Raw genomic sequence first — 13320 nt, forward strand, 5'->3', positions numbered from 1 at the left:
TGTCTTTGTTGTAAAAAAAAAAAAAAAAGGAGGCTGTTGTTTGCCAGAAGACGCCCACGCGCCCCATGTGTTCCTTTTTCGCTTCTGTTGCACACAAGATGCGCACAGAAAACGCTTCGAAAGAAATCCACCCTCTGCATGGAGAGGAATCTGTCCTGATATTCTTGTCTTTTACACCTTTGCCTGACCATATCATTCGTATTAGAACTTCTGTATCATGAAAAATATGTAAGAATTGACTTTTTATCCGTTTAACAAAAAGAAAATGGAGGAAAAAGTCCCTACTAGGCACACACAATACGCTCTGCACATAAGTAGTGATATTTTATCCAGTTTAAGTAAACTACTCACTTTCGCTGCTTTGACTAATATGTATTAATGTCTTATGCACTCTAGTATATTTTATTTGACTTAAATCCAATTAAAAGCTGAATTATCCTACCTGCATCTCAGGATTATTTGCTGTAACTATGTAGAGCAGAAATCCAATATATTTGTGCACAGTCTCAGGGAGCTACTCTATTTTTGGTTACCGATATATCTTTGCACTGGCACAAGGTAATATATTTAATCCTGCTTTATGGAACTGTGATTTTGTATTCTTCATCTGTCACTCAGCTGCATTTTCTGCAGGTTCTTTCTAGTGTAATGGGAAACGCCTTCACTGGACTCCTTTGTTTACTTCTGTAACATAGTGACATCACATCGGAACACTCGCGCTTCTATTGGCTAGCGCTCCAACACATTAATCTAAAATAAATATTGTGGTTGAAAAGGAAAATACCAACATTTGGAAACCTGTGATCTGGGTTTGATTTTTAGTTTAATCTAGAATCGGTTGAAGACATTTTTAAAGCCATTTCGCAGAATTAAAGACACATTTGTGCGCAGCGGATAAAAAACTATTGATTTATTTTTGTAATATTTATATTTATATACTCGAGCGCACATGTTTTAAAACCGCTTCCTCCGAGGTCAGCGATCATCTTTTCAGCGTGACTCATTTGCCTAGAGCACAAATTCCTTGAAAGTATGAAAGTCACGTTAAAACGAAAGCTCTCACACTTGCACCCCCCCACACACACACACCCGCTGCAAGTCGGTTTGCCCACACACACACACACACACACACACCTACACACACACCTACACACACACCTACACAAACATGGAAGCGAATGCTGTTCATGCATGTCTGGCAGAGTTGAGAATGTGGAGGGGATCTTTGATCTCTGAAGCAGCCGAGCAGCTTCTCCACTGTTTGCCTTCAGTCTCCGGGGTCTGCTGGCTCCTTGGCCCCTCACCAGCTTCAGACGCAGGTTACAGAGGTAGCCAGAGGGACATTCCCACACATTCCTCCTGTGAGAGTGTGTGTTTAAGGCTGTGTGTGCATGCAGGAGCCTGCGTCGATGTAGCCATGCTTTGGGTGTATGTATTCGGCTAGTATCAAAAGTGATGTCGCCTGATTACTCTCCGTTACTTCTGGATTACCTCTAATGCAATGCAAATGAATAAAGATGAAATATCAATACCTGGGCCAGAAGCACATCAAAGTGCAGCAGCCTGACAGAGCGGGGGAGAAAGAGAGAGAGAGGGAGGCCTCTGCAGGAGGTCAACGAGTTTCTGGATCTCCGCTCCTTTTGTCCCTCAGCACATTCCATAGCAACAATCTGACCAGTGAGCCAGGCAGCCGCGAAACATCCACAAAAAATATAAAAGAGCCCACCTCAAACTGGTTACACGTGCAGGGGAGATATTCTGCTGTTGGTTTGAGCATCTACTACCCAAAGGCAACAAAAGGGGTTATTCTGAATGTTGTTAGACTCGCTTCTTTGGATTTTAAATTTCCAATGCTTTGTTACGCTCAGAGTCCTCAAATAATTAAAGATGATCTGATGTTTACTGCAAGATACCTACTCTTCAAGGGGCTTTTCCCGTTTTCCCGTAGTGTGTTATATAGGTTTCTGTGCATGTCAATACGTGATAGGCTAAGGGGCGGGACATCTGAATACTTCCTCCACCACTTATAAAAGTCATGCATATGCGGCTTAATGTTGATAAAAGAACCTCGGCAGCGATATGATCCTGTTTCCTGCGTAAAAGCACTCATTTAGTCCCGGCGTAGGAGAGGTGTCTGGTTCATTTACATATGTAATGGCAGGGGTGGTGCTCAAAAATGTGCGGGGGTGAAAAAAGATACAATCCTCTAGCAGCATACAAAAACAGCCAGAGATTGGGAGGCAGGTAGGGGGGGGGGGGGTGTAGATGTCAGGCTCCTGAAACACTCTAAAATGATGGGTAATTACATTTCAAATTACCAAAGGGAACAAGAGCGAACTCCCTGACTTTGGTCCACGAGGGAAATGCATTAAGAGCGCTGAAATCAGTGAGCAATCTGGGGTTTTACTCGGATTCTCGCGCTGTTTTGCACATCTGAAAATATCAGCTTACAGACAAAGCACATTTGTTTAAAGCTGCATCCGGCAAAATGTAGCCAATAGAAGCACGAGTGTTCCTCAGTGATGTCACTATGTCACAGAAGTAAGTCCAATTGAGGCGTTTCAGGCAATGGGGGGGGGGGTGTGTGTGAGAGAAACAAAAACCTATATAACACACTACAAAAAGCTTAATGATGCCCCTTTAAAGAGCCACTGGGGCCCCCCCCCCTTAGAACCACCCATTAACCAAATCATTTGTGTGCCTTTCTCTCATTTCTGCTGGTTGCATTCAACACACAGACACCTGGCGACACACCAGCACAAGAGCACGGCCGTTATAAATTGTCTTGAGCTTGCGAAGCCACCCACGCGTCGCCAGAATACTTACAGGCTTTTCAAAAACGTCCTTGCTTTTATTTACACTTGTTTACATTCAAGCCGCCTGGAGTGCAGAGAGGAGCAGGTGATGAAACGCTCTCCGTCACTCTCTCTGTGTGTCTTTGTCTGTCTCATGGTCAAACACAAGCACCGCAGGACATACAGTATGTTCTCCTATGAAACTCATAGGGGGAGTAATGGATCACATGCAACGGGATAACACGAAAAAAGAAAGGGGAGTGCATTCCCTTACAGTTACATCAAAAAATCTGATTACTATCAGAATTACAATGCATTGTGAAATAAAAGGTCAATATATTATAGGTAGATTTACTGCCTCAATGTATTCTTTTTTTTTTTAAAGAGGCTCTAATATGCTTTTTATTGTGTATCTAGAGGTCTTTGTGCATGTAAATGGTCTTCATAGACATTATCTATTACAGGTAACTAGTCGATGTCCGACATCTGCTGATAACCTGCCATCCATTTCAATTAAGTAAGCTTCCGTTGCCGAGCAAAAATCAGTATTCAGCCGTCCTGATTACCCCACGAATGTGCAAGTATATTAACAACACCAGTACGGCTGAAAGCTAAAGTAGCATCCTCAAATATCATAATTTGTTTTCAGCATTACATCGTTTTCTTTTGAACTTGCCGTGTGTACATATGCAGCTTATCAAAGAGCAGCTTTCTGTGTTTACTTCGTACATATACAAGTACCAAGGGGGAAATGAATACAATTCCATAAAACCACATTTATTTTATTTTGCATAATTGCAATTGTATTCAAAGCTGATTCTTTCAATGTTACCGCTGTATTTTTGGCCTTGCACATGTCACCTGTCATCCAGCCTGTTCAGCCATGCTGCCAATCATTGCTCACGCTGTTCCTCCAGACTTCTGTCCAATCACAACGCTCCAAAAATGCTTTTTCCTCTTAGCTTTCTGACACCAGCTGGACGTGTGGCACTCTGGGGCGTTAAAAGCGGTAATTTCTCTGCCGTTTTAGATCCCCCCCCCCCCCTCCCCCCTCCCCTTGTGGTGCCACTTTTGAATCTCCTGCGTTTTTTGTATTCCCATCTGATGGCTTCTCACGCCTCACACAGCGGGAGGATCAGTATTTATAACCCTGCTGCAGTGCAGGAGGCGCACACTCGTCGTTTAAAATTAGCTAGAGCTGAGCGACTCAAACCGTAACATAAATAGCTGTTTGTCATTACATTTGTCCAAAGCGACTTCCAATCAGTGCAAAAAAACATGAAGATGCCGAACAACAAGCCAAACCATTAAGAGTTTGGTTGCGGTGGTTTCAAACAGGCTAAACTCTTTAAGAAACCATTTTTTCGGGGAATTTAATGGCAAAGGTACAAGCGAAAAGTTTCAGGAAACGCTGCGAAACGCTTGCAATTGTTCTGCGACGTTGTAGCCCGTTTGCACCTATAGGCTACCGTAAAAAAACAACTTGCGAGCCTGTGAAGTGTCTCTGTTTCATGCAAAAACAAAAGCCTAAAAAGGGAGTAATCCTACCGTGTTCTGCTACCCTGATGGCATCACAACAAGATAGCATTTTCATGAAAGTTGCCGCATGGCCTCGAGCGAGCTATTCGAGCGCTAAGCCATCTGCGTATGCATGTAATGGAGCAAACCAATACAAGCTAGAGAGGCTACGTGAGTCACAGGTGTTCATCGCTCTCAGCTGGGGAAGCTTTCTGCTCTTCTTAAGAAATAAATAAATATTTTAAAAAATCAGGGGACAGTGAAATGTGGGCTTAGCTTTAACCGAGAGTGTGTGTAGGTGTGCACACACATGTAGGGAATTGATGCGTAGGGGTGTGGAGTGGTCAACTGATGAGGCACTGTGGAGGCTGAGAGCTCTGGAGAGTGGTGTGTGGGTTGGAAGCCTCCTCTCCTCACTGCCAAACACACACACAGACACACACACGCACACACACACACACATATATATGAAGCTGGGGGAGGTGGAGGCAGCAGCGCTCGCTTCTCCGGCTGTCCATTGATCAGTGGAGAGGTTGGTAGACTTAAAAGATCAGTGTAGAGACTGGTGGAGAGCAGAGAGAGAGGGATGGAGAGGATGGAGGAGGATACTGGGGATGCAGCAAGAAAAAAGAGATAGACAAGTGTGTGGAGAGACAGAATCAGAGAGGCAGATCACGGCGTCTGTCCTGGGGTTTAACAGCCTGGATGAAGCCTGCTGGTAAGCACTTCATGTTTTCTATGTATTTGTCTGTGTGTCTCGTATAGTGCCCATGCTTCGGTGTTGTGCCACTGCAGAGAGAGAGAGAGAGAGGGATGCCAGGCGTTTGTCTCCTCAGTGCAGCACGCAGCAGGAGTACAAATCTTCCAGGCGTCCTTTTTTTCCACTGCAGACCAACCCATTCAGTCCGTTATCTGTTCAATTAAAAGCAGCAACGGCGGAGGCAGAGGCGCTCCGGGATGCTTCTGCCACCGCCGCTGCTGCAGGATCCATTCAGCCTGTGTGTTATAGTGTGTGTGTGTGTGTGTGTGTAAGGGTGGGGAACATCACACACACACTTCGGTGCATTTTCAAGTTGAGGGAAAAGAGGAGTGATTTTCCCCAGGTGCATGGATTCAGTGATGTGACAGGCTTTGCATTGCGTCCTCAATAAGTCACCATACAGGACAGTAAACATATTGCAGGTAATGTGGAAAATCTGCAGTGATTTCATCTCAAATTCAAATTTTCAAGAGAAATGCACTTTTGGGTAATTCTTGTCTCTCATGTGATAATATTTCTATATTGTACACTAAGTAATTGAATTGTGGTTATAATAAAGAGATAGCTGCAGTGGAGCGTGATGCAGTGAGTCCTATAACGACCCGTATAACCACCATTCAGAACCAGATCGACTTTAATTTATATTTGAATAGATATCATTTAATATAGAATGCGTCTGATTGCGTAAGGTGTGTTAAAATAGCCAACAAATGCACATATGCAACTATTTTGTTTACTACAATACAGATTTTTTTATTTTCAGAGAATATATTGCGCAGAAAACGTCAAATTAAAAATGTTATGTCAAAAACAACAACTTTACTATACAGATTACAAATCTTGCCAATTAACTCCCTTATTTGAACTTGTGGAATTTAATGGGATTCAGCCTCAACAGCCCATTAGATGCAGGGATTGGATCGTCTTTCTTTAATGAACTGATTTGATGCAACATTGCCTCTGAGCTCCTCTTCATCACACGTTGTGTATATTGAGGCCCTTACCCTCCTCATCCGGCCCCTCGGAGGTCCCCGGACCCCAGCTTGTGCACCCCTGAGCCAGGCGGCAGCTGAAGAATCCCCCTTATGATATGGAGGCAACGCGCGTTGACGTGTCGCGCTGCGCTTCCGACCACTAGTGTCGGTATGCTCTCCTGCGCACACTCTCACAACACACTCTCACACGGGGACATGCGGCCAGCAGACGCAGCCACGGTAAGTGGAGACACTTTTCATTCGGCACTTTATCTCCCCGTGGGGGCGAATTCACTCTCCCCAGTCTCGGTGTGTGCTTGTTGTTGGATAAACGGGGAGTTTAAACCACTTTTCTCTCGTTTCGTCGCCACCGTTCCGCCGAGCCTCTCCATGCAGATTGCGCAACGCGGCGTTCGATCGGAGTGAAAAACGTGAAAAAAAATCGGGATTGTTGTTTTCATGCAACACTAGTGTCGACACTAACAACTCACTTTGACCGAAGTACACCTCATCATCTTGGGTATGCTTTGCTTTGCCATGCGGGGAGCACATTCCTCTCTCTGCATTTGGATCAAAACGCGTTTTAACGCACCAAACTTTCGTCGTCGTTATTTGTTTAATTTACATAAATCCACAGACTAGTGCTTTTCTTTTCCCCAACTTTATGTTTTTGAGGGCAAAGTGTTGCTGGGTCCCGTGTGTGTGTGTGGGAGTTGGGGGGGTCAATGCGCAAAGTGTGTGGTCTCCAAGCTCTCCACCCCCGCAGATACGCACGGTTTTGCGCGCATACACACACACACACACACACACACACACACACGAAGCCACACACGCGCGCGCGCGCGCACACACACACACAGGCTCAGTCTGTCACGGTGTCTCCGGGTCTCAGGAATGCGCCCGGCGTTTTTCTCTGTATTTTTCACATTAAGAGCAGTTTGGGAAGCCGCTCTGAAAGCCGCTCTCTGAACCGCTGCCAAGGTAGCGTTAAATCGTATACTTCCGGGTACGCATTTCAAAATAAGAGTCACTTACACTAAAGATGTTAAAAAGGGAAATACATGTACCTTTTCAATGAGAATCTTGTGTGTTATAATGAAATACTTTGATATGATTTTACTAATTATTTGCATAATATGTTACTACTTGCCAAGACAAATCTTGTGTTTACCGATAAATAGCCAAAAATCTAACAATTGTCTTACCAATATTTCACCTCCAACAGCCTCCATGCTATGAATAGTGGAACTAAAGCTACATAAACTGTTTTATTAACACATTTCCATAATATTCTTTTGATCTGTTAGCAATGAAAGGCTGTAATATTGCAGGTATGACAGAAAACTAGTTTTACATTTCTTAAAAATGCAATTTATTCACAAACATAGATGCTTTTAATTTGTTAAAAAGGGTTTGAAGTGTATAAATGAAATATGTTGACACTAAATACTGTTCAAACGTAGTCCTATTGGTAATTCTTTAAATACATGTTTTGCACAATATGTTACCATTTGTCTCATTTGAAAATATTACTCTAGAAATAGATGCTTTTAATTTAAAGGAAAACTGTCCCTTCGTTTCCGGTTAGTTTTCTGCTAGCTTGAAAGCTGTACAGAGGAAGGGGGGTAGCCCCTCTCTGGGGAGGAGAGAGGGGGAAATTATTGTGTCTTTGGTATGCGATTATCCAGCGGAGAACCCATGACTGAAGGGGAGGAGGAGGAGGAGGAGGAGGAGGAGGAGGAGGGGGGGGGGACATGGGTTGAGTTTAGGATACATTCCTCGCCTTCCTCTTTAAGTTAACCACATTATTGGAGCTGCTGACATGTTGCCTCCTCACATGACACCCATAAGCTCCCGGCTGATGCACTACAAACTGGACACAGTGGTCAGAAAAGTCCAAATGGGGATACCATAGAAGAAGAAAAACACTCATTATTGAGACTACATCTAGTTTACGCTTATAAATCAACCTGCGGTGAAATATAAATCTGGGGTTTGAAAAAATGGACGAATAATTCTGCCATTTTGCACCCTAACTTCCATAAAACATTTCTATTCATTTCTATCAAATCATTAGTCCCTGCCACAGGTGGTCTCACACACACACACACACACACACACACACACACACACACACACACACACACACACACACACACACACACACACACACACACACACACACACACACACACACACACACACACACACACACACACACACACACACACACACACACACACACACACACACACACACACACACACACACACACACACACACACACACACACACCTTTGACTTCAGAAACAGTGTTATTACATCTGACATATTAAATTGGGCTTAGCCACATTTGCATAAAACCAGCGGCGCTCTGCCTGTTCTTCAGCATCTCTGTCGAAGCCTGTAATCGCCCACTCGCTAATGACAATTACTATAATGGACTGATTGTTGGATTATACCACCAAAGTGGTTTTAGCGCACATCTGCATAATTGTTCTTAGCATATACGTGTGCCTGTGGGCTGCTGGCTGCCATTAGCTGCTGCAGAGGAGAGTGATGGAGGCTCTGACGGCTGGAGAACAGCGGCACATTGTGAGCCAACTGTGTGGGAGTTTGGAGTGTGGAAACGCACCGAGCATTGTCTAATGAAACAATGTTTATAGATTACATTTGTGCTTGATTGATGCACGGGGGCTGAGCAGCTGTAGGAGAGGGAGGAAGTTTACTTTAGGGGCCCTTGAGCCAGGCAGCAAAAAGATGCTACTTGTGAATGATGAAAAGGGCCAATCACTCCCAGGGTGCATCATGTCTAGCCATCTTTATCTAAAAATTCATATTCAAAAAAAAGTTGATAGATAGCAAAAGAGGCACTGTATATCAGCATTTTAAAGACTTTATACCTGGAAACAAACTCTTAAGTGTCATTTTAAAGTCCCATCTCTCAAATGTAAAAAGCAAAGCACAGCCTTTGTGCAAAAGCTGGATAACAATGATATAAAAGTGACTTTCTTTTACATTTTACGCCTCATCAATCAATACCTTTTAAAAGCTTTGATATCAGGAGAACCAACTCTTAAAACTCAGAAGAGTGAAGCTAGCGTCACATGACCAACAGATGGACGGATACATCCGTAGTACATGGGGGACTGTAGCAGCGTGAGCCAGATCAACAGCTGAACCCAGCTTTCCACTAACAGTCTCTGTTTAGACATGCAGCGAGGGGAGAGGGGGGGGGGGGAGAGGGGAGCAAATCTGTGCACCACTTTTCCTCCAGCAAAATGTCTTAATCAAATTCTAAACAAAAGACGAAGTTACTGCCAGTGGATACCTGCACGACTGTTGCTTCATCTGTTGAAAGCAGGCCACACACACACACACACACACACACACACACACACACACACACACACACACACACACACACACACACACACACACACACACACACACACACACACACACACACACACACACACACACACACACACACACACACACACACACACACACACACACACACACACACACACACACACACACACACACACACACACACAAAGAAAAACCTGCTCCCTCTCACTCCTCTCCTCTTTTTTATCTGAACAACACTCTGTGCTAATTACTCACCGTTTCCATCGCAACGGATAGCACCTCTTTTTTTTGTTATCTTGGTTAGGCCAATCGCAAACATGCCTCACACATCTTCATCGAGACGACAGCTTGCATTGTCGAGTGGATGGCTTTTATCCCGCGGCGAGGAGAAAATGATAATTATCCTTAAAAATATATCGGGAGTTTCGGATTCTTAAAAAGGAGGAAAGATGTAGCTTTATTTGATACAATCAATCTGAGATTGCACATGCAGTACAAGAAGTTTGTTTTGCATGTATATGTGCTTTAAGTCAGGTATTTTATTATACCGGATTTGCATTCCTAGCGCCGCCAGAACAGATGGAACAGCAATTATTACAATAAATTATTCATATTTTATCGAGCAGAGATAGAAATGGTTGATTCGGTGAGGACAAGTTATTATAAAAGGATCTATTCATCTGCCCCTCTCAGCCGCATGTGCACCGGGTGTCACACATTAGACTCACTTTGACACAGTCACACGTTTCCTTATAGTAACTCGAGGGGTCTGAGAACCAGCAGTGGTAATTACAGGGCGGGGAAACGACACTGGATTGGATTCAAGGAGTTGCGCCTTTAAGTCAAGACTGAGGGACGGAGGGGCAGAAACGAGAGAGGGTTAGCCTGAGAAAACAAAAAAAGGGGAAATGATCGGGGCCTCAGGGGCCCTCGGCTCATTACTCATTAAACACACAGGAATGTTGTGCGTCTGCGGAGCGAAGTGAGGCTTCAAACATTCAATTCAAAGGATTGACTCTCTTTAAACTCCATTCATTATATAAAAAATGCACAAATAGGAATTTCGTTTTTTCCATACTACAGATTCAGCTCACATTACATCACAAAAAACATCACAAAAAAAGGTTTTTTGTTTCTTAAGTCCATATTAACGTGACATCAATCCACATTAAATATGACTTTTTGACAAACATTTAAAAAAAATTAGGATAAACCCATCCTTTTTGCACATGCGTTAATCCTACATTACCCTCAATGACCCGGGGTTTTGTGAATGGGCAGCAGGAAGCTCTGCCATTGGCTGAGAGTGACAGCCAATAAGGGAGGATCACTTGCAACAGAGGCGGGAGTGCATGAATGAAAGACATTTCTAGAGGTCAGGGCCCGTTGTGTGTGCGTCTGCAGGTGTGTGAGTCTCACACACTGACCTACTTGGTTTATTGCAGGCATCTATACATAGCTGTGGGGAACGCAGGCAGACAATCGTCCCGGTTTAAAATTAGCAGTCATGGCCACCTGTCTGTTTCTCACAAAGGCGGAAACACCAGAGCAGGCAGGGCAGCGATGGAGGGAACAGGAAGGAAGGAGAGGGGGAAAGGAGGCATTGATCACACTGCTAGTTGAACTCCTCCGTCGGTCTTTCTCTCCTGTTTTCCCCCACTGCGACACAGGGAGACATTGTTAGCAGGTCTGGATTTAAAGAGGAGGGGGGGGGGGGGTGCTGGTGGTCTGGGCCAAGCAGAGTTCACATACCTCTCTGCTGGATCACTGCCAGACTTCACAGAGCATATAGGTGGAAGATATATGGGGAGACTTAAAGGACTAGAGAAATGTTTTGGGACTGAACCTCTTGAGTTTTGTATGCACTTATACATCACGTTATTAACCTATAATTGTCAATGCACAATCTTTCTGCCACCTGCATCCCCTACCCCATTTCTCCCCCTCTATCACTGTATCATAAAACTCTAGTTTCCTGCCTTTGTCGCTTCAGACAGCCAACAGGAAGTGTTCATCTTCTTAACTGATGAAGACTTCCTGCTCTGAAACTGGCATCTTGTTTCCTAGAATCACGAATTTCCAGCCCACACTTGGGTTTGATCATGTGTGTGCCTCCGCCAAAGTAAAAGACTGTGTGTATAGAGAGTCATAAAGTATTGCAAGAGCTTCATATCAGCTATGCTTTATGGCCACCAAAGATTTAAGATTTTATTACTGCTGTTGGATTCTTAATTTCCCGACTGAGCCGTCTTGTGTGCAGTCAGATTTCTCTTATGATTATAAAGTGGTTCTGATCACCAACCTGTTTTTCTTCCAGGACTCCTGACGGACACTCCAGGAAAGGCGTCGGAAAGTCCTCCATCGTCCATCTGTGACAGTCACAATGGTTGCGCAAAGGACGGCCATCTTGGTTTCAGCGCGGCAGCAGAGGGAGTGTACGAAGCTGAAAGGCAATAAGGAAGATTGGAAGAAAAAAGGCGGTTTAGCTTCTTTGCCACATACACCTAAACCTTTAAATGCTCTTTTTTAATCTGTAAATATTAATTCATCCAATGTTTTAATAATACATTTTGCAAGGAATATGTTTAGCTCTGTGAGGCTGTACTATGTCCTGCAGTGCTATGAGCAAAATGCTAACCACAATACTAACATGCTTAGCAATAATTAAAGATAAGATAAAATAAATGTGTCCCTGTGGGGAAATGTAGGTTTATCTTAATTTAGTTCAACTCATCAGCAAGCTAACAATTGCTTATAAGCACCTAAACATAAACTGTAGCTGAGAACAACACAAGCTGTAGGTAAGATCAATGCATCAGCATATATATAAATAGTAGTGTTTTTAGCATTTTAGCAGTTTAACTGGAGCCATGAAGAGCTTATCGACTGCAAAATACTTTTAAATTGTTTTAACAACCATCATTTACAGCTGTGTTTTCCAACATATTTGGCTGGTGAGCACTTACAATAAAGTAATCTACTTGACAGTGTCATATATTGGCAAAATATATATGGGTCAAAGTGCAAGTGGGAAAGGGGCTTGTCAACTGGGTAGCTAGCAATCTTCCTCTTCTTATGTCAAAGAGTGTTTATGGTTAAATAAACACCTATTTTACGTTTTTTGTATCCAAACCAATTGCTGTTATGATTTGAGTTTTCCCCCCACGATATCATCACTTTTAAACTCGGGTATGTGTGTCGGGTGTAAGGTTTAGCGGTCACTTAATAGTAACCGCATTAAGTGCCGTTCAAAAACAACGAGGGAGGAGGGAGAGCGAGGGGTAGCGGGTTATGAAGCCCGCCGACAGCGAGTCTACATCGGTCCTGAATTCACCTGCTGCTGCCCTACCTGACCGGACTCAACACTGTGTGTGTCCGTCAGGAAACACGCTGTTTACAAATAGTTCCGTGTAAACATTTACTGATAAACCGCACAACAAGATAGACATGCAATATCGACATTGTAGTGCCGAGAGACGGGAGTCGGAGTGAATTATGTCAATCAGTGATCACTACAACATACAGATGTAAATAACTTCAATGTTACCTCGTATTTTTTAACTTCATATACCCGTGTTTTATCAAGATAACGGTAAATGTGTGCAATTTATTATAACGTTTTGTATGGTTACAGGGACTGTTGAAAATCTAAACAGCTAATTAACATCAGATTATTATTATTTTTAAATAAACGCCATTAAATATGTTTTTCACTCACGGAGGGGGAATGGGTAGGGTGTGGTTTGGAAATGGCCCGAAGTGTTTCTCTTCTAAACTTGCTGTCTTGAATGATATGTACCTGCCAGGTGGCCATTTTGGCTCCGTGTGGTCACAGGGTGCCCAGCAGTTGCTCAGTAGTCAGTGTAGATCCTGTGGGGCTGGCAGCAGCTACATCTGG

At 43.6% G+C, this 13320-nt stretch overlaps 1 protein-coding gene and 1 long non-coding RNA gene across 2 annotated transcripts in view; one reads left to right on the plus strand and one right to left on the minus strand.

Annotated features, from left to right (window-relative positions):
- Positions 1-11832, minus strand: part of LOC307034282 (sodium- and chloride-dependent GABA transporter 2-like) — a 166492-nt gene extending 154660 nt beyond the window's left edge. Inside the window, exon 1 of the mRNA XM_079673042.1 lies at positions 11725-11832. Coding sequence (XP_079529168.1) covers positions 11725-11828 — 104 coding nt within the window. The 5' untranslated portion in view covers positions 11829-11832. The remainder of the gene's footprint in view (positions 1-11724) is intronic.
- On the plus strand, positions 4849-12541 carry LOC307034293. The gene is made up of 2 exons (XR_013806858.1): positions 4849-5031; positions 11740-12541. It is a non-coding gene; the product is annotated as an uncharacterized lncRNA (long non-coding RNA).
- The last annotated feature ends 779 nt before the right edge of the window (positions 12542-13320 follow it).

The sequence above is a fragment of the Notothenia rossii genome, assembly GCF_949606895.1.
Source record: "Notothenia rossii genome assembly, chromosome: 3".
NCBI classification, from domain to species: Eukaryota; Metazoa; Chordata; class Actinopteri; order Perciformes; family Nototheniidae; genus Notothenia; species Notothenia rossii.